The 27,368-nt window shown below is 40.4% G+C and overlaps 1 protein-coding gene across 1 annotated transcript in view; it reads left to right on the top strand.

Moving 5' to 3' along the window:
- Positions 1-27,368, top strand: part of GPR156 (G protein-coupled receptor 156) — a 1,210,147-nt gene that overhangs the window by 615,381 nt on the left and 567,398 nt on the right. Inside the window, exon 8 of the mRNA XM_044071505.1 lies at positions 21,403-21,639. Coding sequence (XP_043927440.1) covers positions 21,403-21,639 — 237 coding nt within the window. The remainder of the gene's footprint in view (positions 1-21,402; positions 21,640-27,368) is intronic.

The raw sequence follows: 27,368 nt of genomic DNA, 5'->3' as shown, positions 1-27,368 counted from the left end.
AAAAATATGAGGCAAAATCTGAATTGTTTTCACAAGTGGTGGTGGGTAGGAAATTCAGGCTCTTGCTACCTGCACCCAAGATACAAAGTTTGAGCCTGAGTTATTCTCTCTAGCCACCAGGTATATTCAACTGGGGCATTACATACACACAAACACACACACACACACACACACACACACACACACACACACACACACACACACACACACACACACACACACACACACCCCTACCTGAGTTTGGAGTCTGTCTGAAATCCCTCTTCCTGCAATCCCAGCTCTGTTGAAATACAAAAGTCTGCTATCCAGACTCTCCCTCTTCCTGCTGCAACTTTAAAGTCCCACCCCCATTGAAAAGTCCACTACCCTGCAGACATTGCAGTCCTGTGAGAGCATCTATAGCTATCCAGCCTGCAGATGTTGCTGTCCCATCCCCTTCCAGTCTACACAGTTGTAACCGCATAGACTTCTGGGGCATCTGTAATCTGATGCCTTCTTACCTAATCCGGGCTGGTTAAACAGCAGTCTGGATTCCTGCATGCATTAGTGGCAGTTCGGGAACTCCGAGCACGCATGCCCAGAGTTCCGGGACTCACTAATTATTTTTTTATTTTGTTTTTTCTTTTCTTTTTACAGTTAGGGTGGCTGCAGTCCTGCAGTCCAATACCACGAGCCATCACTGGTGCCCACAGTCTAGGACTGTACACATGAATGTATCAATTTGTCAGTATTATGCTTGTAGTTATAGCTGACATGTGCCATGATTCTGTAAGAAAAGTTGTGCCTCTTATCCAGACTGTGTGGGCAGACACTTGTGATGGACATATATCATGTGTGCATGTCTGCTTTCTTTTCTCACATTACAGTTATGGAACATTGACATATATAAATAAGGGTTTGCTTTGATATGGATCAGTATCCCATCAGTTCCACAAGCACAGAGGGGTAATGCCCTGACTACAGCCCACAAGACTCAAGTTTGATTGGAGGCTTGGCCATCTGTTAGAGAATGACAGTGCTATGGGAGGTAGTGCCTGTCTTGGGGAAGGGGGGTAGTCTGGAGCTGTCCAATGTTACAGTCTATCAGAGGAAGGTCAGTGATGCAAATGGCAACCCCAGTAAAGGCATATGTCCACCAAGCTTCATAAGCAGTTTCCTTCATCATAGGTGCATGGGAGGATGCACTCTCATGGGGAGAACAGAATGGCCCTTCAGTGACATGGGTCTTCTGTCCCCCACCCAAGGTAGTGTATTGGCCTATACCTTATGCCCTTATTGCCATGATGCCACTCAGGGCACAAAGTACCATCATGGCTGCCTGTATGATAGCCCATCTGGACAGCTGTTGCATTCATGCTGGGAATGCACAGTACAGGGGAGTTAATGTGCATAAGTGCAGCCAGGGGATGCTTGGTGGTAGGCAGACATGGGAGCAAACAGTACTACATGAAAATATTGGCTAGCATGCCTATGTAACCTTCTTGATGCCACGACACAGTTTCAGATGCCTGTGACTGTTTTGATCAAATATATCTTCTTATCTATAATGTATAACAATTAATCTGTGTGGTTTATGTCGAGACACATCTATGTGGCTGACTATAATGTGCTTTCTACAGTTTTATTACCACTGCAAAGATGCCATGTGCTTCACATGTGTTGTAGGATATACATTGTCATGTACTACATGACAAACTGTCAGACAGATGTAACTAGTGTATGATGCATGCATGACCACTTTGTCACTGCCCAACTATGGCAGCACATTGGTGCATGCATCCTAAAGGCCACTATGGCCCATGTTTGTGTGTCATCTTTTGCCTGTAATGCTGTCATCTTCTGTCCTGCAGGAATATATTTCTACACACAGTAGATACCCATGATATAGCTGATGCTATGCTTCATATAATGTCATCATTTCCTTGTATGACTTGATAATCATTATTATCCCATTTGTGGTGCACATGCATTTATAAGTACATCACACACATTGCCATGATTTTCATTCATACTATGCTAGTAGCTGTTTGACCACTGTGTTCTTCAAGTCCAGTCAGCAGCATGCATCACCAGATGAAATTGTCCTGGCTTCAAATGTACTTGAAGTATTATTTTATGTATATTCTGACTACCTATCTTTGCATTTCATCCCCAATACAGCTTGCCACATGTATGCCTTGGTATCTACATATGTCAACGTAACTTTCTTCTGTTGTATTATAGCTATCCTGTCTGTCCTCTGTAATGCACTGGTGTGGACAGGAGTTCCTTTAGCTTGTTTTGATGTGTCTGAGTGGTGTTCCGATATTTACAGTTCACTGTGACAGTGTTGTGTATTCATTGGCTATGGACAGTCATGGGGCACATTTTTCATGTGTACAGTTTTTGTTAAATCATGACACAAGTGGCTTTGGTGTGGTGTCACTATGTAAACGAATGACATATGCACCTTTGCCATGTTGGTAGTTGTCAGACAACTTGGCAGTGAGGGTGTATATTGACTTATGGCATATTCTGCTGTGAAAGATAGACACACTCATACACACAAAGTTTTTGTACATACACATACATTTACTGCTGATGCCCCAATTTTTGTTTGTTTTCTGTCCCCTGAATTGTTCTTCCAACTTTCTCACATTTGTTGTTCCATCCTTTACTTGCAGGTATGCATGTATGTAGGTGTGCCTCTGTGTACTGTGATAAACTTTATGTGTCTGTTCTGATTGAGTACATCTAATATGTTTTGTATGCCTGTATATATTAACACAGTGCTATATTTCCATTTGTGTTTTTCAGACTGTAATCTTTCCTTTGACTTTGTGCCTGCCCTCACTCTGTCCCTTCCTTCCTGCATTCTACTCTTGGGGTCTCACCCTGCCAAAACAAGAAACTTATCTCATCCCCTTGTCTTGTGTGCTTTTTACCCTTCCACATCTTAATTGTGCCTGTACCCCTGCTTGGTTTATGTTCTTTTGTTTCCACTATCCTATACCTCCAACTACTGAGGTGCATATGTTACCTTGTACATCACACACATAAAGAGTCTAGTCCCACCATTTATTTCTATGTGTGTGTGTGTGTGTGTGTGTGTGTGTGTGTGTGTGTGTGTGTGTGTGTGTGTGTGTGTGTGTGTGTGTGTGTGTGTGTGTGTGTGTGTGTGTGTGTGTGTGTGTGTGTGTGTGTATGTGTGTGTGTGTGTGTGTGTGTGTGTGTGTACACACACACACATAAATGTGTTTTGTACACTATTGTATTGTTTTGACATAATGCTTTTCCAGTAACTGATAGAACCAGTTCCTGCTTCCCAAGTTGGGAAAGTATTTTTTCAAGGATGTTTTTAGAGCCAAACAAAGAAGATGCTTGAGAACTGTTTCTGGATCCTTATTCTTAGACCTGTTTGTGCTTTACTTCAAAATGATGTCACTTTACAATATTGACTTTTTCGAGACAGTCACCAAGGCCATTGATGAGGGAAAGGTAGTCCATACAGCCTACCTTGACCTGGCAAAGGCCTTCGACACAATACCCCACTCAGGTATCATCAAAAAACTCATCAGCTTGAATGTAAACCCATACATCACAAGATGGGTTGCAAACTGGCTAAGTGACAGAACCCACAGGGTCAGAGTTGCTGGAGCCATGTCAGACTCAAAGCCTGTCACAAGTGGTGTCCCACAGGGCTCAGTCCTGGGTCCACTCTTGTTCGGCTTCTACTTTTCTGAAGTACAAGCAAACACAGGAGGGTTATGGCTGACAAAGTTTGCAGATGACTGCAAACTGGGCCATAGTCGAAAACACATCTGACACAGATATCCTTCAGAAGGGCCTCACAGAAACGGATAACTGGTGCCAGAGCCATGGCCTAAAGTTAAATGCCAAGAAATGCATAGTCATACCCTTCGGGAAAAACAAGGTTACCCCTAGCTACCATATAGGTGGCAATCCACTGAGCACAGAAGAAGTCATCAGGGATCTGGGGACCCAGGTTGACAGTAGCCTTTCGTTTGACACTCATGTTGCTAAAGTAGTTAGGAAAACCTTCTACACTGCCCACCTGATCATGAAGGGATTCACATCTAGATCAAGGGAGGTCATTGCCCCCCTGTACTCATCACTCATTAGACCTATGATTGAGTACAATGCCCCATTCGGAATGTATCTGACCAGACACCTGCAGCAGCTGGAAAGGCCCCAAAAGTTCCTCACCAAAAGGATAAAGGGTCTCAAAAATATGTCTTATGCTGCCCGACTGAAAGAACTCCAGCTCTATTCAGTCTCATACCGCTTGCTCAGAGGTGACCTGTGCCTGACATATAAGGCCATGTCAAACCCTGATTTGATGAATATGCTTCACCTCAAAAATCTAGATCCCTCAGAACCACAAGGGCGGAGACTTAAACCTTGACACGGTTATTAATAGAACATGCTGGAGGGACAGATTCATCACCCAGAGACTCCCTATGCTGTGGAACAAAATCCCGGTACATGTGAGGCAGAGCACCTCGCTGGCCTTGTTCAAGAGGAATCTTGACCAATGGATGGGGGATCGCAGATATACCCCAGGGATTACTTCAGTGTCACTGCTTGACAGAGGCACAGCAAAATAATAGGCATAGTTTTATTCAAACTAAAGGGGTGGCGAAAGCCAAATAACTATGGGCTAGGCTTATAAATGCCCTTGGGCAGATAGCCTAGTATGAACCTATGAACCTATGAACCTATATGTTACCTCTTCTTCCGCTTTCAGGTTTCCTGGTAATGCTACATTTAAAAGATGCTTATTTCATTCCTTTTCATCCAGACTTCAGGCAATTTGTATGGTTTGTGTGTCTGGATCACCTTGAGTTCTTTGGTTTATTCTTTAGACTATCCACTGCACCAAGAGTGTTCACTAAGTGGCTAGATCCAGTTATAGGTTGTTGCAGGCTACAGGGTATCCATTTTCTTTTTTCTGTCTTTGCAGAGTATTTTTCAAAGTGACAAGAATCTCTTATTTGGGTGAGAAATCTCTTACACAAGCTGAGATTCCAAAAGAACATTCAAAAGTAATTTTTGACTCCTTCAGACAGGATTGTGTTCCTAGGGTGTCAGCTTGACACCTCAGTTCAAAGAGTTTTCTTCCTCGAGAAAAAATAGATCTATATCTAGATATATTTCTAAGGTTTTCCAGTCAGACTTTGGTTACTGCGAGGGAATATCTCAGGATTTTGTGTCTCATGGCATATATGATTCTCATGGTAACCCTGGCAAGACTCCACATGAAAATTGCAGTGTTTTCTGAAGTCTCTTTGGATCCAGCATCACCACCCCTTGTCTTTTCAAATCCCAGTGCTGAAGTTTGTCAACAGAAAAATTACTTAGTGGAGACAGCAAATATCCCTAAATTTGAGTCTCCCCTCATCCCTTCCTGTGCCAAAGTGGTCAACTATCGCAGACATCTTGGGCTTTGCTTGGGGAGCAGTTTCAGGATGGATAATAGTGGAAGGAGTGTGATACACCTAGAATAGATGCAAGCACATAAATATGAAAAAGATGCATGCCCTGATCAAAGCACTCAACTCTTTGAATCCTCTTTGGATCCCAGTACCTTTTCAAGTTGTTTCAAACAATACCACGGTCATGTAGCACATCTTCAAGCAGGGGGAAAACAAGTCATGCCCCCTTTTTATACTAGCCATGCTAGCTTGGGATATAGCATCACAGCACAGTTTCACTCTAGATGTATCTTTCATGCCATCAGAATAATATTGTTCGGCCAACAAGCTCAACAGGAAAGGGCAGATCCTCACATATGTAAACTAGATTGGGGGTCTTCCAAGATTTGATCCATCTGTGGGAGGTCCTCTAGTAGACCCATTGTCTTCCCCTCTAAATAATCAGTCGGCAGGATTCAGCACCCGGATTACATGCTAGAAGACCTAGAAGACATAGGTTCATAGGTGTTTACTAGGCTAACAAACACAAGGGCCTTTTTAAGCCTAGCCATTCATCTCACATCTCTCACAACTTCTGGTACCCTTGATAAGTGTAAGCAGGGGCTTCAGAGGTGAAACATTTAAAAGCATGGTTCTGGGAGATGAGCCATTTACAGGATGCCTGTGTCCATTAGAGACATTGGTGCCAAATATAGGATAAATTTCCTGTTTGCCATCCAATTGTCTTTTTCTTTGACAGAAATGTACCAGTATGCTTTTCCACCATTTCAACTGATGTATAAGTTATGTCTGAAGATTCAGAAGGACTCACCCATGATCATTGTGGTGACTCCCTTTCTGACCCAGGCAGCAGTGGTTCTCCTTTCTTTTGGAAATGGCAAGGAGCAGTTACCACGAGCTTCCTCCCAGAATGGATCTTCTCACTCAAAATGAGGAGTGTATGACACATCATGACCACAATCAACTTCAACTGACTGCCTGGATAATATAGTTTTATTTTTTTTAGGCACCTGTTTACTGAAAATGTGCAGCAGGTGCTAATGGAGGCAAGAAAGCTTGTTACTAGTATATCATATATTAGCAAACAGAAAAGGTGTTTTACTTCTTGCCAACAAACAACATAGCCAGCACCCATTCAGGGCTAGTTGTTCTTCGGTTTTACAATATTTGTGTGAGGTACTTTCTTATGGCCTTCCCTACTCTTCCATCCAGAGCCTTAGCTTCATCTATGACTTTTTGGAAAGGGTCGGATTCTAGAAGCTGTAATTTGGTCATATGTACATATTTTTACAAAGCATTGTAAGCTTGGCTTCTTCTCTAGGTCTAGATTAGGCTTTGCAAGGATCATGCTCTAGGAGCTCCTCGACTCTTCTCCTTCTACCTCCCAAATGTAGTAAGTTGGGGTAATCTACTGCAGATGTATAAGTAAACGGACCATAACAGTAGATGTTCAAATGATCACTGATGCAGTAGCTGCTCCCTAACTCCATCATCCTCCCCTTTTATTATTTTAGGTTTTGGTGTGTTGTTTTTTTTTTTTTGTGAGGGTATGGTTGTTTATTTTTTGTTCTTCCTAGCATTGTCCTTTCAGGGTTCAGCTTTCCTCTCTTTGTTAGCAGGAAAGCTGTGGAAGGCTTGCCACCCAAACTTGTCTTTTAATCAGCTCAGCTAGAGTTACCTGGCATTTTGGGTGCCTTGAAGCTTTGGAAGCTGGCCAGCTGTTATATCCAGAGCTGATGTGGCCTAGTGGTGCATTGCTATTACTCTAGGATATAGCCCATATAGCTAAGGCTACTGCAGCAGTGGTCATTTGAACATCTACTGTTATGGTATGTTTATTTACACAAGTGTACTTTCTTGTCCCTGACAGCTTGTAGTCATGAGCTTGTGCTGGAATGCTGTGAGGGGATGTGTTTCATGCACATTTGCTAGTTAGCTGTTCTGAAGAAATCCCCTTGTAGCATAATACACAGACCACCATCTTGTTCATTGTGAAAGTGACATCATTGCCATGGGAAATTTAGGTGAATGGTAGCTTCTGCAAGTGCCTGCTAGACAGCCTCTGCATGCTACATGAAAAAGAGGGTGATGTTCTGGGGTGGTGTCATGCTGTACCATATCATGATGACTTAACACTACCTGGTAAGTTCCAATGCATATGTGTGCTATAGTCACTTTACATAGCTTAATTTATGTGCTGGGGATACAGATTACTACCTGTTATTCTGCTGATAGGAAATACCTTGATACACTATTTCTTTTTCAGCATGAGCAGACTGTGATACAAATATTGTTGCCTTCTACAGAAGGCAGATGAGTCTTTTGAGCAGCCATGGTTACTTCCCTTACAAGTGCTGCATGTCTCTTAAATTATACAGCCCTCTTTAATGATAGATGTGTTTATGGATACATTCCACCATGTCTCCGCCATTCAGGTCTAGGTATTTGATTTACTCTGTAGTCACATCCACTGTGCTCTATACCCTATCCCTGCTGAGTTTGTGGTTGTGGTGCAGCCGTGTGATGAGTTTTGGAGTGCTTTGCCAGAGGAGGATTTTTCCCCTCAGCTGCAGGTAACCCACCTGCTTTGCCTGAGGTGTCCCAGACACATCTGGAACAGGTTGTGGAGTCTGCAATGGAAAGACTAGTGAATAGCAGATTCAGTTGACTGATCGGCTTGTATCAATGAACCATCAGTGGAGCACAGGAGAGGGTGTGGCATTTATAACAGGCCTCTGTGATCTATGATATGGGGATGAATCCAAGTAATTTCCATCTGGGTTAGGACAGTAGAAGACTTGTCACCACGCTGTCTACAGCCATGGGTGCTCCTGTCTTTGTATGTAATGCTACATATCCTGTGCATTGTGCAGCCCTCCATATCCCCCATTTGTCTATGTGAATTTGATCTCTCCCCATATTACTGTATGCATTTCTCCCATTTGTATTATTCTGTGTATGCCTGCCTACTCCTTCATGCTGATATCCCACTTTTCTGATGTATTTCCCTTTCACCCTACCCCTCCCCCCCTTTAAAAGAGTCAGAAAAAAGGTGCCATTCTTTGTTTCAGTTTCTGTGATCTGCTCTGTATTGTCCTTTTGTGTGACCCTCTGCTTGCTCTTCTCCTTTGCTTACTTTCAGCAGGTGTCCATGTATAAGGATTCCATAGCAATGCTGCTACAAATAATATATGGCTACATTTCTGTTTGCTGTCCTTGGTTCTATCCTACCAAACACACACAGCCTAGCTGCTACTACCACTACTTTATATTTAGATATACCAACCTGAGGTCACTGTTTATGTTCTCACAAGATTGTGCTAATACAGTATGTGGCCACTCTATTGCTTCTCTCTTGTACTTTCAATACATGTCACTGCATGGCTCTGTCTATGTGCAGAGCTGCACTGCATGGCAAGATCCACTTGAATACCTGCTGCCAGGCTTATTTATATACCATGAAGTGCAGCCTGCACTTTTTTTTTTGGATATTGCCTCCCTCTTAGCTACACAAGCCTTGAGAGAAAATGCAGTGCATCACTATGAATCCAGTCATGTGTCCATGTTCAGTGCTACTTAACCCCTGACTGCCTTAAGCTATCATAGCTGTCTCTATTTGGCACTACATTTGGTCTGGCCAGTCTGTTCAGTTTATCCTGTGTGAAACAAAGTGCATCGCTCCACAAAAATCTATATCTGAAGCAATCACTGTGCTTCAGCCTTATCTAAGTTTGTGCCATTTAGATATCAAATGTATGCTGTTTTTGAAATTGTAAGCAAGCCAATCTGCTCAATGAACCGCAAAAACTTCATAGAAGGGTTTCCATAAATTTCCCCTCTCTGACAGCAGATTTGCTAGCCTATGACTGAAGCTTCTTACCTACAACATCTTGCTAAGCAGGGCTACATTCTTCTGTTGCTCTGGATCTTATCCAAATTTTAGTAAGAGTTTGCACCATTCCATTTGATCTAAAACCTACAATTCTCTTCCATGAACAGAAACAAGTATTAATGTAGAGTGCCTGCTTTTCCTTTGCGTATTTTCATACTACTCACTGCTTAGTTATGTAAATCTTCCTCTATCCATTTTAACAGTGTATACAATGAAATGTGGAGCATCTTTATTCTAATTGTTATTTTTAAGTAAAATATATGTCAGGGAATTTTGGCAGCTCACCTGACTGAGGCTACAATAACAAAAGCATACAAAGGAGTTTGACCTGGCAATAGTTGTCTGTAAAAGCTACACAGTGCAAAGTGAGAACCATAAATATACACATTGACACACCTCAAGTCAGAATGCACTTGCATCTTTAATCTCATGCTCCTTTTAGGAGTAATACCTTGAAAGGCTAATCCATGGCAAGTACTGGCACCACCGAATAACGCCCCCTTTCTGCAGTTTATTTTATAATTCTGGAGACATTGAAATGGTTTAGCACCAGGATCTTAGGAATGTAAATACAGTTAGTTATCAAGAATAGGTACTGTACGCCACAGGAAGAGGTCCTCCGGTTTTATTCTTGGCTGGACCACCTTCTGTGTGGAGTCTACATGTTCTCCCTGCAGTCAAGTGAGTTTTAAAGACATGCAGGTAAATGTGTGTGCGTATGTGTGTGCTTTCTATGAAGGTTGGGTGCTGGGCTGGCAACTCAATACTGTAAAAACACCACTGCCACTCAATCTTGGGACCAGTGATCCGCTGTGGCGACCCCTAACCGGGAAAAGCCAAAAGACATTGCTTATCAAGAATAGGTACTGTACATATGCTGAGTTCATACATATCATTTTAGCTTCACACTAAATTCATTTCTCAAAATACAGTGTGAACTTATTTCCTATACATTATACACTATTTTATTTAATACTTATCTGCATTTTAACCACTGTGTTACTTTCTGTATGTCTTGTAGACTCTTCTTTATTTTCTCATGGAGTCTCTGTACTAGGTGCATGTAAGAGAAAGGTGCAATTAATCCTATATGTCTGTATTCTTGGTCACCTGTACATGTCTGCAGCACATCTATTAACAGAAGTTGTGTTAATAATGCATGTTGAGAAAATTCAACATCGTTCAATGCTAAGTCAAACCATATTGCAACATTTGTAGACTAGCTAAGAATTTGTCCAGTTTTATAAAAGTTTAACATACACAAAACAACACAAGTATCAGATAAATAATACAAATGAGCTTTGTAAGTGGGTCTATATTATGTGATTGAACGTTAAGGTGATCGAACACCTAAACGTCAGCCCATAAATGTCGAACCCTTAAAACCACTTATGGCCATTTATGCACATTTTTTTTCCTGGAGAAAACATTTGCTTGGCCATAGGAAACAAAACAAACCTTTAAACACTAATCAAGTGGGGGACTTTGCCCCCCACACTCCTGACATGGGGGGGATGTGTCCCCCACACCCCCCTAACTAAATATACCAACTCCGAGATCGCTCTACATTGGGGAAAAGGGCAAATTACCAATGATGGCCAAGCAAAATTTTTCCCAGGGAAAAAATTTGCATAAATGGCCGTTCGCAATTGCCACAGTTCGACATTTATGGGTTGACGTTTATATGTTCGATCACCTAAACGTTCAGTCATGGACTATAGACTCTTGTAATTATTTGTCAGCAGAAGTGGGCTTATCTTCTGTAAAAACAAATGTCTATAATTATAATAGTCAGACCCTGAACCACAGATTCAAATGGGACTGAAAAACTTAGTTTAAGGTCTTTGCTTTTGTATTTCTTCCATTTTATATTTTATGCTTGCACTTAATATTTTTGTAGTAATTCTTGATGCAGCATTTCGCTGCTCTGCAGAACTTGGATCAGTAGTACCCACTGACATAAAACTTTGTGTATCAGATGATGCTTCAAATTGCTGTGTATTATGCCTAAATTGTTTTTAGTGACCTAGCTTAGAATTTACTTCTGTAGGTTTTTTTTCTGGTGGCATAAGAAAGATAGCCAAGCAAGTTTAGGTATGTGCTTACTATTAAGGCAGATTGCATTGTGTTGCTAATAGTTGGTAGTTGGTGTGCTCCAGAAAGTCTTTATATGCTGTTTCCCTACATATGTAAAATACATATTAGGGCAGATTTATATGCTGATGCACATAGCTCAACCACATTACAATGTGCATTATAGAGAAGCAAGCATCTGACCTCTATCTGTAAAGTAATCAAGTTACTGTGTACACTATAGAGATGTAAGCATACTGACCCCCATATGCATAGTAATCACATTACAGGGTGCACTATAGAGGCACAAGCATCCTGACCCCTGTCTGCCCAGTAACTACATTACAGGGTACACTATCCAGATGCAAGTTTCCTCACTTCCACTTGGACAGTAACTGCATTACACTGTGCACTACAGAGACACACGCATCCTCGCCTCCACCTGCACAGTAACTACATTACATTTTGCACTATAGAGATGCAAGCATCATCACCTCCTCCTTCACAATAACTACATTACATTTCCCACTATAGAGATTTAAGCATCTTCACCTCCACCTGCCCAGTAGCTACATTACAGTGTGCACTATAGAGATATAGAGACACAACCATCCACACCTCCACCACACAGTAAACACATTACAGTGTGCACTATATAGATGCAACATGATGCAAGCATCCTCACCTCCACCTGCATAATAACTGCATTCTAGTGTGCCCTAGACAGACACGAGCATCCTCACCTCCACCTGCACAGTAACTAAATTACAGTGTGCACTATAGAGACATAGGCATCCTCACTTCTACCTACATGATAACTGCATTGCAGTGTGCACTTTAACCATATAAGCATCCTGACTTTCATCTGCACAGTAATGGAATCATAGTGTATAGTAAAAAGAAGCAAGCATCCTGATCCCCAGCTGCACAGAAACCACATTACAATGGGCACAATAGAGATGCAAGCATCCTGAACCCCATCTACACAGTAACCATATTACAATGTGCACTATATAGAAACAAGGAACCTGAAATTCATCTGCACAGTAACTAGATTACAGTGTGCTCTGTGGAGACACATGCATCCTAACCCCAATCTGCACAGTAACCACATTACAACCAATGTTCAATACAGAGACTTAAGCATCCTGACCCCCATGTGCACAGTAACTACATTACAGGATGCACTATAGAGATGCAAGCATCCTCACCTCCACTCACACAGTAACTACATTATAGAGTGCAGGTATAGAGATGTAAGCATCCTTCCTTCTACCTGCACAGTAACTACATTATAAAGTGCACTACAGAGACACAAGCATCTTCTACTCCACCTCCACAGTAACTACATTAGAGTGTGCACTGTAGGGATGTAAGTATCCTCACCTCCACCTCTCAGCACCTCACAGTATACATTACAGGCTGCACTACACAAATGCAAGCATCCTTACCTCCATCTGCACAGTAACCACTTTACAACGTGCACTATAGAGACAGAAGCAAACACCCTGACCCCCATTTGCACATTAACCACATTACCATATGCACTATATAGATGTAAGCATCCTGACCCCCATCTGCACAGTAACCACATTACAATGTGCACTATAGAGATGTAAGCATAATGATCCCCTTTTGCAAAGTAACCACATTACAGTATGTGTCATAGAAGCACAACCATCCTGACCCCAATCTACACAGTAACTAGATAACAGTGTGCACTATAGAGACACAAAACTCCTGACCCTCACTTGCACAGTAAAGACATCACAGGGTGCACTATAGAGATGCAAGCATCTACACATCCACCTGCACAGTAACTAAATTACTGGGTGCACTACAGAGATGCAAACATCCTCACCTAAACCTACACAGTAACTGCATTACACTGTACACTATAGAGATGCAAACTTCCACACCTCCACCTGCATAGTAACTGCATTATGGTGTGCACTATAGAGATGCAAACATCCTCACCTCTACCTGCACAGTAACTGCATCACAGTCTGACTATAAAGATGCAGGCATCCTCACCTTCACATGAACAGTAGAACATTACAGTGTGCAGTATAAAGACACATGCATCCTCACCTCCATCTGCACACTAACCACATTAAAGTGTGCACTACAGAGCTGCAAGCATCCTGAACTCCATCTGCTCAGTAACCACACTACAATGTGCACTGTAGAGACACAAACATCCTGACCTCATTCTGCACAGTAACAACAGTGTGCCCTATAGAGACATGAGCATCCTCACCTCCACCTGCAAAATAGCCACATTATAGTGTGCACTATAGAGACACAATCATCCAAGCCTCCACCTGCACAGTAACTACATTACAACATGTACTATAGAGATGCAAGCATCCTGACCTCTGTCCTCACAAGAGCCACATTACAATGTGTACTATAGAGACACAAGCATTCTAACCTCCATCTGCACATTAACCATCTGCACATTAACCGCATTACAGTGTGCACTGTAAAGATGCAAGCATCCTGACCCCATCTGCACAGGAACCACATTACAGTGTGCACTGTAGAGATGCAAGCATCCTGACCCCCATCTACACAGGAAACCCATTACAGTGTGCACTGTAGAGATGCAAGCATCCTGACCCCAATCAGCACAGTAACCACATTAATGTATGCACTATAGAGACACAAGAATCCTCACCCCATCTGTACAGTAACCACATTAAAGTGTGCAATATAGAAACATAAGCATCCTGTCCTCCAAGTACACAGTAACTACAATAAAGTGTGCACTATGGAGGAGCAAGCATCCTCACCTCCACTTGCACAGTAACTACATTACAGGGTGCACTATACAAATGCAAGCATCCTTATTTCCATCTGCTGCACAGTAGCAACATTACATGTATTATAGAGATTCATGCATGCTGACTTCCATCTACATATTAATCACATTACAGTGTCCACTCTAGAGATGAGAGTATCCTGACCTCTATCTGCACAGTAACCACATTACAGCATGAACTATAGAGATGCAAGCATCCTCAGTTTCACCTGCACAGTAACCACATTACACAGTGCACTGTATAGATGCAAGCATCCTGACCCCAGCTGCACAGTAACAACATTACAAAGTGCACTACAGAGATGCAAGCATCCTGTCCGCTATCTGCACAGTAACATTACAACGTGCACTACGGAGACACAAGCAACTTGACCCCCATCTGCACAGTAACCACATTACATGCACTATAGAGTTGCAAACATTCTGACTTCCATCTGCACAGTAACCACATTACAATGTGCACTATAAAGATGCAAGCTTCCTGACCCCCATCTACACAGTAACCACATTATAGCGTGTACTATAGAGACGCAAGCATCCTGGCCTCTATCTGAACAGTAACCACATTACAGAGTACACTATAGAGACATAAGCATCCTGGCCTACATCTGCACACTAACCACATTACAGTGTGCACTATAAAGACGTAAGCATCCTGGCCTACATCTGCACAGTAGCCATGTTACAGTGTGCACTATAGTAGCACAAGCATCCTGACCTCTATCTGCACTTTAACTATGTTACAGTGTGCACTATAGAAAAGCAAGAGTCCCTAACATCCATCTGCACAGTGATTACATTACAATGTGCACTACAGAGATGCAAACATCCTGACCTCCATCTACACAGTAACCACATTACAACATGCACTATTGAGACACAAGCATCCTGACCTCCATCTGCACAGTAACCACATTACAGTGTGCACTATAGAAATGCAAGCATCTTGACTCCCATCGGGACAGTAACTACATTACTGTGTGCAGTATAGAGACCCAAGCATCCCGACCCCCATCTGCACAGTAAATAGCTTACAGAGTGCACTATAGCGATACAAGCATGCTGACCCCTATCTGCACAGTAACTACGTTACAATGTGCACTGTAGAGATGCAAGCATCCCAGCCCCCATCTGCACAGTAATTACATTACAACATGCACTATACAGATGCAAGCATCCTGACTTCCATCTGCACAGTAGCCACATTACACCATGACCTACAGAGACACATTCATCCTGACCTCCATCTGCACTTCATGCACCCTGACTTTGTGAGGCAGTCAAATGGGATATACAACCTGCCACAGATGCCCTTAACTGTGCAAATGAGCCACAGTGTTCACCTGTGTCACTGTCCTGTCCACTAAGTAGTCTGCAGCTGCTTGACACTGCTCAGCACCTCACAGAGTTGGGCCATTAATTACCAAATCTCTTTACCTCTTAGTTCCTACTCAGTAGTATATTGTGGTTCCTCCTTAATCATGATAGTAGCCACATATACCATTTTGTGGTGTCAGTTTATCCTACATTAATCTTCCTCTACTTTCTCTATTACTTATAAATAGTGTAAAGAGTATTTTCCCCCTCAAATCATTTTAGTTACATACACAACTAGTAGACAGTATATCGCACTTTAAGTGTAGATACTTATTTATATCCCTCTTAAACCAAGCTCATTTAGCTACATATAGTCATTTTCTGAAATGTCTTATTTAGTCATTTTGTGAAAGTTCTTGCTCGGATACCCATATCACTGGAGAGTAATGAAAGATCAGCCTACATGGTGAAGGCCTCTTAGTACTTGGTGTACTCAGGCAGTTTAGTAACTGCTTTATGTTTACAGATAATGATCTTCTTCTCAGCACAACTGATTCTGTCTGTAAGAGGCAGAAATGCCCAGGTAATCTTGACTTTTCCTTCCCACAAAACAGCATGCATTTTTAGCTGCACACTGTTCTCTGATAACCCAAGAAACATCACAAAATGTCTTACACTGAAATCCCTAACAAAGCCTTGAGATCCAGTCAGGTTAGGTATCAGTGGAAATCTAACACCTCACTGTCTTCAGGCAGACCTCTTACAATGAGTCAGCAAGAGTTCAATAATTGCAAACTGTTTCACATAACCTGAGTACTAACAAAACTGTTTTAGTGATAGGTGACTCTGTAGTTAGGCATACAAATTCACCATTCACCAGGCTAGACAAAAATGGCAACATTGAGTTGTCTTTCAGGTGTTAAAATCTCTGGCAACTCTAGGGCCCTAAAGACCCTCTGTCATGACAGATAATGACTCAATATGGTGGTGATCCATATGGGAGAAAATGACCTGGGATATAAAATTCTGGCTGACATGCAGAGAGACATGTTGGAACTTTCCGTGCATGTGACAAATGCAATAAAGATAGAGGTCCTGAATGGAATCCTTCCTTTTCCACGAATGATGCTTAGGTACAAAGAAAAAATAACTGGCTCTAATAGTTGGTTAAACAATTGGTGTAATTTCTGGGGAATTCAATGTGTATTAATACAGAACCAGATGCTTCACAGAGGATAGTTTGTACCTCTCATTCCATGGTTACTGCATACTACCTAATGCCTTTGGTGTTCCCATAGTGCATTCCTAAAGCAGAGACCAGTTAATGCGCATTCCAACATAACAACCACACCTTACACAAAACTGGATCAAAACAAAATGGGACTGCCCAGTTCCAGAATTTTGAACAACAAAATACCCAATCTTGAGGCTGTCCAGAATTTGGAACACATTACCATTTGTTTAGTTACCGAAATTTGGTTTAAATGTAAAGAAAGCACTTCTTTAAATGTAAAGAAATCACTTCCTCCATGTCTTCAGATCTGATGACAACTGCAGTAGCCCTTTCATTTGTAGGGGGCTGTATTCTGTCCAGACAAATCCCCAGAGTACCAGAAACTGGAATCTTAGAACCTGAAATTGCCGCAAACAGGAGCAACTACCAACTTGTAGCTTGTTACAGGACACTCTCCATATCATCTGAAAATCATGTTACCTTTGAAATGTTCTCAAGGAACAACAGGAATGCCATTCTTCTGGGGCTACTTTAACTACCCCTCAGTAAAATAGAGCTCCTATATCCCTAATATAGGATATGCCCAAACAATTCTTATACATAATTCACCAAAACTCACTGGACAAGCTACTGAACATGCACACTAGGGGTGTATTAAAGCTGAGATGACCCTATCCAGTTTTGGTCAGTTGAACTTTTCTGTTATAACCATTTCTTGCCCTAACTGCTTTTTACCTTGTCCTTAACTATTTCATCATGCAATGCAGATGTATTTGGTGATATGTCTACTGGGCATGTCTACCAGCCCTCCCTGTTAGCCTATTTTTAACTTACTGACATAGGCAACCTCTTCTCCCTCTAACCGCCCAAGGTGTACTTGTTATAGAGCTAGGTATGTGATACATGGTCACCTTTAAAGCTTTCCAGAGATAATGTTAATCAGAACCTAAAGAGGATTTATTAATTTTAACATCATCCCATATATTTTGAATTAGCTTATTCAAGTGTATATGTTTTGCTGTAGCTTGTTTAATCAGCAGTGGATGGGACATTTAGGGCCATAGGTAGCCAGATGTACATTACACAAAAAATGAGTGCATAAAATGTTAGGTTAGTAGCAGGATCTTGATTTGTTTTGTTTAGTTCTTCATAAGGGAAAAAAACATTGACTAAACAGAAATAACTGAACTACTGTGGTGGGCAAGCCAAGTAAATGGAGACTGTTCCCAGATACATTGTCATTTCACATGTTCAATTAAACCTAAGAAAAAGTTAAGAAATACAAAGCCTGCAAACAAATTGCTTAAAAGCACCCAAACAAAATCATCTTTATTGGAAAAATATTGTCATTCTCCTATATGTCCATACCAGGATGTACTTGTTCATATACCATACAAAATATTTAGTTTTTTAACTATCATGAGAAAATAATTTGTTAAAGGTGTTAACCTGCCAAGTGGACCCATATTGCATTAGTGAAACTGACTTTCATGAAAAAAATAATTTTTCAGAGGTTGGATGAATTCAGTCATTCAAAACCACATTTTGCTTACACTATAATGGGTAAAGTGTGTCTTGCTGGAAAAATACTAGTTTTGCAAAATGTAAAGAATGATAAGTTTCTCTGTGGAGCAAATCACTTTCTTTTGCCGGGAGCTGTAGCCCTGCACCTCCTAAGTTAGTGTAGCCAGTTCCAAGATCATTGCACCTTCACTTGGTCTCTCTCTCTCTCTCTCTCTGCCCCTCTTTCTTTCTGTCTCTGACTCTCACACATGCAAACATACACACACACACACACACACACACACACACACACACACACACGTACATGCACGTACACACACGTACACGCACACGCACGCACATGCACACACACACACACATACACAGACAGTCACATGCATGCACAAACACAAATGTATACCCGCACGCACGCACACAAACACTTAGAGACAGACAGACTTGGTCTCTCTCTCTCTCTCGCTTTCTCTCTGTCTCTGCTCTTCATACACACACACACACACACACACACACACACACACACACACACACACACACACACACGCACGCACGCACGCATGCACACACACACACACACACACACATGCACACACAAACACTGGCTCGCATGTACACATACACAAACTCATATTCGCATGCACACAAACAGAGACAGACACACATATGCATACAAACACACTCATAGAAGAAGACACACAAACCTGCTTTCATACCCATGCATGTATAAACACATAGAAGCACACACACGTGCACACACATCATACCCACACACATGTACAGGCTAAACTTACAAAGCATTACATGGTGTCCAGTATTTTGCTATTAAAATATACTTTACACACATGTACAGACTAAACTTACAAAGCATTACATGGTGTTCAATATTTTGCTATTAAAATATACTTTACACTCTAAGACATAATTTATTGACCCTTCTATAAAAAATACACAATTCAAACAGATTGTACTTAACCAGTGTGATTTAGTGGTGAGGTTTCTGCTATACATCTACAAGGTCTAGAGTTGAGTCCTGACCTGCAGTCACTGTCAGTGTGGAGCCTTCCATGCTTTTCCTAAACCTGCATGGATTTCGCCCTAAACACAAGTTTCTTCCCATCTCTGAAAACATGCTTGTTAAACAGCTGTTGTGTTTAGGCCTGCCTTCATGGCTTGGTTTGCGGATGAAAAGTTTGTAAGAAGGTCCAGTTTATTTAGCCTTCTAACAAATTAAATTAAATAACCATATCTGCTACTGAGTCTACTACCAACCCAAGATTAAGAACTTGCATTGTTGCATAATTATTTTCCTCACACACACACACACACACACACACACACACACACACACACAAAACTAATAGAGTATTTCTAAAGTAGTCACTTTTTCTTCTTCTTTATTAGCACATTTGCTTTTCACAGAAGTTCACTGGCATTGTGATATCCCACCAGCTTCTTTGTTAATCTTCTGTTTTACCGTTTTGCCTGTTTGCTTGCATTTTCTTTCTGAAGCACATTCCGATGTCATCAGTGTGGCTTAATGTACCACTCACCATTTTTGGTAAGTTACATTTTTGACATATTTATTCTGATCCTTAGTCTTAAATGCCTTTTTGGTCCCAAAATGATGATACTCATATAGAACTGATATTTAAAATACAAAGGATATCTGCAAGAGCATCAGTCTGGTAGCAGTGCTTTATATAAAAATGAAAAATTATATTTTTTTACAAATAATAGTCATCTAAAGCCATTTGAAACCTTTAATGTGAAAGGGCACAGCAACTGAAACTGATGTGGGTGGTCAATAGCGTTTGATGTTAGAATGAGTGCCCTCTGTCATGTTCAGCAAAATGTGACCAACCAGCTTTAATGAAATCTCACTGCCTACTGGTTGCTGCAATTGGACATAATGGTCATGATGAAATATACTGAAAATGCTGGCAGTAAAATAACTTCTTGTAACGTTACATGCTTCCCCCTACGCCCCCCTGCCATATCAACAATTCTTACTTCTGATTTACCACAACTTTAAAGCAAGGGAAATTACTCATATTCAGTATGGCTGTCCTATAATTTCATGGGTGGGGTCTGCTACGGAAGATACTTTTGATAAAAGCAAGCAGTTTTCTTTGAATTGCTTCCAGAAACCGTATAGCCTAATGAAAAATTGATCTGCATAATATCAAGTGTTACATTTCAGTCAGCATTAGACACATAGTGACACTGTTTGAGAAAAAGGAGTTTTGCAATAAGAGTCACAGAACAGCACATCTGGGCAAATAAGATATAAAAATAAAATGTAAAGTCAATAAAGTGAGTATCAAGAATACAGTAGGTCAGAAATGCAACAGTAAAATATAAATAAATTATTCCCAGAAAATAAATGTTTGTATATACATATGTATGCACAGTTGTACGTAGAGATGGTTAGACATATTTTATTGAACTTCCTTCATTAACAAGAAATGCATGCTGTGCTTCACTAAATCTACATACATATTCTGCACGGAGAACAGGTTATGTACCTTTACTGCTGACTACACTAAACAGTGCTGAAATTCTTTCCAGTAGCAACATCTTATGTAAACGATAGTGTTTATGTTGCTAGTTAGTTTTTTGAGTGTCTTGTTTATCTGTTCATAATTTTTACAGATAGCATTTGAAATGCAGAACATTTTTCAGAAGAATGAGGTGAACAGATATTGAGATGAATAAAAGGGCAAGGCTGTCAAGGCTGCAGCCGTAATTTAGGAAACATTTGTTAATCATAAGCGTAAGAAGTGAAAGCAGTATGTTAAATAATAGGAAGCAAAGGAGTACTAATTCATCAGCTGCATTTATAACGAAGATCACTGCAAACATTAATCAGACCTCTTTCATTATAGCTCTCGAAATGTTTTAGGCAAAGCTTCATTTTGCAAGGATAAGGCAATTAAAATCAAGAAACTAACAGTAGTTAATTAAGTGCAAATTCATTTTGTCATTTCATAAGTCATACTTGCCTGGTGTGGACCAAACATGATTAAAAATGATAACTAGAATGACACTAATTACTATATTAAAGAAGTTAGTACCTTATATGTTTTCCCTTATTTTTTCACCCAAGGGCAGCCTACTTCTGTATGGCACTTATCTAGCAGGACTGACAAGCAATGTGAGTTCCCCTCCTGTAAACCAGTCTCTGACCATCATGGTAGGAGTATGTCTCATCACCTCGACGACCCTTGTTACTGTTCCTGTTGCACGATCCTTTTCCTTGTGGCCCAACTTGGTGTATGTACTTATCTCAGGAGGAATCTTCACCTGCACAACGACTATCAACTGCCTTATCTTCATTCCTCAGGTAACAATTTAAAGCTGTTTATTAGCAGTAGTTCAATATACTAATATAAAATGTACAGCTCTAGCCCTGGTAGTTCTAAACTGTACAGTGCTAGCCTATAAAACAGTTTGATGTGACATTACTTTAATGAATGTAAAATTACATATGGTGAGAGTGGTTATGCCAGTGTTAAATGTTGCTTTGCTTATAGCTATTCCTTCATGTGCTAATGCATTCTACATTTATATACATGTTGCAGGTTGCTCCCTCTTAATAAAGACCATAATATATATATATATATATATATATATATATATATATATATATAGATATATATATATATATTTTTTTTTTTTAATTACAGCTAGTTTTATTTTGTGATCTTGAAACTGTTTTATTATAAAAAATGAAACAAGTGACGCCTATATCACTAAATAAAATGTTTATTATTTTCTTACAATTGTTAAGATAATTATAGATACCATGTTGTTTGTTGTGAAAGAAAAAATATTTCAGAGACCTGAGTACTTTTGACTATTTGTGGCATGGGAGGCAGATGATTGGAAAGTTAGGGCTAGAAATACTAATGCAAGGTTTATCTATTGATGTGATGATAACTTGACTAGACTGATAGATTACCAATTGTCAAAAGTTAAAAGTATGTTTTTTTTGTCTATTTAAAATAATTATCTCCTTTATTGAAGATTCAGCCACTATTCCAGATTATGATTTAAGTAATTACATTAGCTAAACAGGGTTATAGCTGTGCAAATATATATATATATATATATATATATATATATATATATATATATATATATATATATATATATATATTATATATGGATTCACTTCAAAAGCTCAACATACTGAAATCTCGAATTTCAGTATCTCGAGCCCAAGAAGCCGAATCCACAGAACAGCAAAAGTTTAGAAGCGCGAAATTCAAAACCTCGAATACCGGAGGTTTTGAATTTCGAGCTTCTAAACTTCCGCTGTGGTCATGTATTCGGGTAAGTGTGTGTGTGTGTGTGTGTGTGTGTGTGTGTGTGTGTGTGTGTGTGTGTGTGTGTGTGTGTGTGCGTATTAAGGGTTTTTTTTGGGTAGGAGCTGTGGTGTGTCTCAGTGTGCTTTGTTGCTGTGATGTGTGTGTATATACACATACATATCATTTACAAACTGGCTTCTACCTCAAGTTATGAGTTATGCTTGGAGAGCATTTTATCTACTCCAAAAAATAGTTTGTATTTCAGTAAGTGAGGGATGTTTTAGGATTACATTTAACTAAACAAAACAGAAAATTATAGAAATGAGTACTGTTTAGACAGTTTAATATATGTAATATCCCAACATTATCAAACTTTGTTGAAATTCAGACCATTCTTCATGGACTGTCCTTCAAATCGACATAAAGAAAGAACAGTAAATCACTTGAAAACTGAGATAATATAGATTAACATGGTGTAGACATAAAAGTAATCGCAAATGAATCAGAGTAGTAAAGGGAAAAAGTGACAAATGAAGAGAAGAAAATTCTTTCGTTTATCTTCTTCATGGTTGCAAGAAGCTGTAGCTTATTTCAGTAAGCAAAAGGCTGCCTAGAAGAGTATCAGTCCTGGTCAGGTGAGTTAGCCATGGATTTAGTTGTTTAGTAGTTGTTTGTTGTTTCTCTACACTCGACAGCTGCTTTTGCTCTGCTCTTACATTAACAGATTCCAGGGTCAGACATCTTGTGGCAGAATTTGTTTACCTGTGCTCTTTGAGTTGGAATCAATGGAGAAAGCTCAACGTGTGGTTATTTATTGATTAGAAGGCATATGAATCAGTTTATAAGCTTTTTTCTTTACTATAAGTCAGACAAGTTGCAAGGCTTTTTGTTCAGTTACAGAGAATTATGCAGTGTTTTTCCAGTTAAAATGCATCCTGAGCCATCCAAGCTAAGATCCCTAGGTCCCTAAAACTGATGCTATACAAACCTTAGTTACACACTGATATCACTTCTTTCACTTCTTTGAAGTCTTGACTGTTCAGTCTTGAGCTCCAACTAAATGGGAGGGCCAGCATCTGACAGCTACAAAGGGAATTTTTTTTCTGTGACACTGTGTCTATCTGTCCTAGTGACTCTGTTACCCTGTATGTGAATTGCCCTCATTCCAACAAACTAAGGATCTAACTTGACTCTCCACAGACTAGGGCCAGCCATATCTAAGGGTGGACTCTGATTGGTCCCAGATTGGGGAATCACATGGTAGCTTAACTGTTTGAATCATCAAAGGTGGAGAGTTTTTTTTTTCTTATTAGCCTACCCCTTCTGTGCAGTAGCTTGGACCAGACACAGTACCATACATGCTGTTGCACATGTGTGTATATTCTGGCAGTGGTGTAAATGCTGTTTGGTAGCACATACCCCAGGTCCTACTGCTGTAAAAAAACAAAAACAAAAATGAAAAATAAAGTTTTTTTTGTATAAAAAAAAAAATTTTTGTGTAACAAAAACTGCTATGTCCGCATGTTATTTATTGACTTCAGCTCAGCCTTCAACACGGTCATCCCCCAACATCTGATTGAGAAACTGCTCCATCTGGGTGTTAGCACTCCTTTATTCAACTGGATTCTGGACTTTCTTATTGACAGACCACAAAAGGTATGCGTAGGCAGCAACACCTGGATGAGCATGATACTGAATACTAGAGTACCTCAAGGATGTGTTCTGAGTCCCCTGCTGTTCACCATGCTGACACATGACTTTATCACTAGGTACAACACAAACTACATTATTAAGTTTGCAGTGGTGGGTCTCATCAGCAATGGTAATGAAAAAGGCTACAGAGTGGAGGTGAACCAACTGATTGTCTGGTGTGACAACAACAACCTGGCTCCCAATGTGAATAAAACAAAAGTGATAATAGTAGACTTCAGGAAGAGATGCAATGCTCATTCTCCACTCACAGTCAAAGGAGAAACAGTGGAAAGGGTGAAGAGCACCAAGTTCCTGGGAGTGCATATTGCTGAAGACTTGTATTGATCAATAAACACTAATCAGATTGTCAAGAAGGCGCAACAGCATCTACACTTTCTAAGAAGGTTGAGGAGAGCAAAACTACCACCTTCAGTTCTCACATCCTTCTACAGGGGTACCATCAAAAGCATCCTGACTAGTAATATCTCGGTGTGGTATGGAAACTGCACAGTCTCAGATCACAAATCTCTCCAGAGGGTGGTGAAAGTGGTGGAGAGAATTATCAGGTGCACGATCCCATCTATCCAGGACTTGCACTCTGCTCTGTGCACAGCAGAGCTACGAAAATAGTCAAAGACTGCACTCACCCTGCCCATGGTCTGTTCTTGTGTTTGTCTTCAGGCAGGAGATACCGTAGCTTATGTTGCAAAACCACCAGATTTAATAGAAGCTTTTTTCCACAAGGCATCAGACTTCTGAACTCAAGTAATGACATACACCATGCTAGTCATGGAGGACTGGAGTTACAGTGCTGAAGTAATTCACAGACATATGCAATAACTCTATGAAAGTACAATCTTATACCTTGTGTGCAATATTAACGATGCCAAGTTAACATTCTGTGCAATATGCCAAGTTAGCATTCAGTGCAATTTGAAATCTGCCTGATTTTGATCTATGAAATATATTATCTGTGAAATATTTTGGGTACTGACGAAGACATGTAAGTGGAATAGTCTTGGTGCACGCCATTGTACTTGTTACATCACTGCATAGATGTCTTACTGTTGTTATTGTTGGATTAGCATTAGTATATGTGTTATTGTTGTATTAATATTATCAGTATATGTTGTTTGCACATTGAGTTCGAAGTAATGCAATTTCATTCAGTTGCACTGTTGTGTGGTCTAAATGACAATAAAGTTCACTTTGACTTTGTATTATAGGCCCCAGTCAGTCACTGCTAAGTATCTGGCTACTGTGTGACAGACTGTTACCAACTCCCCCCCCCCCCCCCTCAGTGGGTGAGCCAATGCTGGCTGCTTATTTATTTACTGTTTGTTAATTGGGTAACTATACTGATCCAGAACCCCTTTCTACTATGACCCAGGCCATGAAGCACCATGTATTCAGATTCAGATAGCAACCTTAAAGCAGATGTGTAGCGAAAGGGAGTGTGACCAGAGGTGTGCAATGCTACCTGATAGTGGTTAAGTATGTAGTTACAGAAACTTAGCATGGACATACCTAACCCAAAACTGAATATGCACCTTCTCTGGCAAAGGTAGCATACAGCACACAACAAAGAGGACTGCACATCTGCATGTCATGTGCCTTGGCCCAATGGCATGCAGGTAACATACCTGTGATGACTGATATGCCAACCTTAGTAGTATGTACACAGATGAGAGCCCAGATAAATGCTATACAGCAAAGTCCCTATCATGTTTATATTGGAAATAAGAAAGAAATGGGTGGATAGGACTGTAAGAAAGGTGGACAGCAAGCAGACAAACACACAAAAAGATCAGGAAAAAGAAAGAATGGTGTGGGGTGGAGGAGGATGAATTTTTTTGTGCACTAGGTGTCTTTTCATGATTTTAAGAGCAGATGAGGGGGAAGGTAGTATGGAGAAGGTGTGGCTAAAAAGAGATTATAAGTATGACAGCAAAGGCAGGCAAAAAAATATAAATCAGAGACAAAAACAGGCAAGAAAGGTACTGACATATGTGAGGGTTCACAAAGAAGAAAGACAGAGAGAAAGGACAATTGGTGAGTGGGAAGACCGGGCAATAAGCTGAAGAAAGGGTTAGCACACAAGGAAGATGAACATCATGAAGATGGACAGAGTCAGGTAAGAAATGCCTTCTAAGCTGCACAAAAAAGAGAAGAACAAGCCCAAAGCAGTAGTCAGTAGGCTGTGCTTACACTATTTTGTACTTCAAGCCATGGAAGGGGAAATTAAGTCAGCTGACCAATGACAACACAAAAATGACATACAGGCCTGGGGAACACCTATTGCAGGGCTATGTGGACCACAAAGTGGAATATGTTGGGAGGTACCCTGTCACTGATGTGTAAGACAGTGGCACAGTGTTTGTGTGCCAGTTAATGTCAGAGTAGTGCACTCTAAAGTTAGGCACAAATAGCAATCTTTATAACTGAACTGTACAGTCCTGAGGAGGTTATGAGTAGGTTGCATACACTGTATGGCTATTGTCGAGATGTGTTGCATAAGGTGGTACCAGATCATATATAATACTCTCCAGAATACCAACAGAAAATACAAAGGGGACATGTAATCCCTGTGGAAATACTGTACCCTGACAACCCTAAAACCAAGTGTTGCTACATGACAACAGTACATTTCCATGCCAATGTTATTCCATGCATAAGTGCCACAGCTGTGAGTCATAGAATGTGCAGTCAGACGATATGACATGTCCAACTGGCAAGGGCAGTGTAGAGTACTTTACATGATGTTCATAAAGGTATGAGGCACAAACTGATGTCAATCAGTAGTGTGTCACACCAGCAACCTACACCCATAATTGCAGGGTTCCATCAAAGGCAATGTATCATGTAATACAAAGGCACTTTCACAAGTACATGGTAGTAGGAAGGATTGTACTACACTTATAATTGCATGTACAAATTATTTATACAAATAACGCAAAACCAAAGTATAAGCAGTGGTAAAGTTAATTAGCAGCAAAGTAAACCCCTTCAGCTAAGCAGATGAGGCAAAGATATATAATTATGACAGAAATAGATATATAATTATGACAGA

Source organism: Protopterus annectens, chromosome 5.part0, assembly GCF_019279795.1.
Source record: "Protopterus annectens isolate FY-2018-M chromosome 5.part0, PAN1.0, whole genome shotgun sequence".
Taxonomy (NCBI): domain Eukaryota; kingdom Metazoa; phylum Chordata; order Ceratodontiformes; family Protopteridae; genus Protopterus; species Protopterus annectens.
Note: the sequence above shows the minus strand (reverse complement) of the source record. Positions and strands in the feature narration are given on the sequence as shown.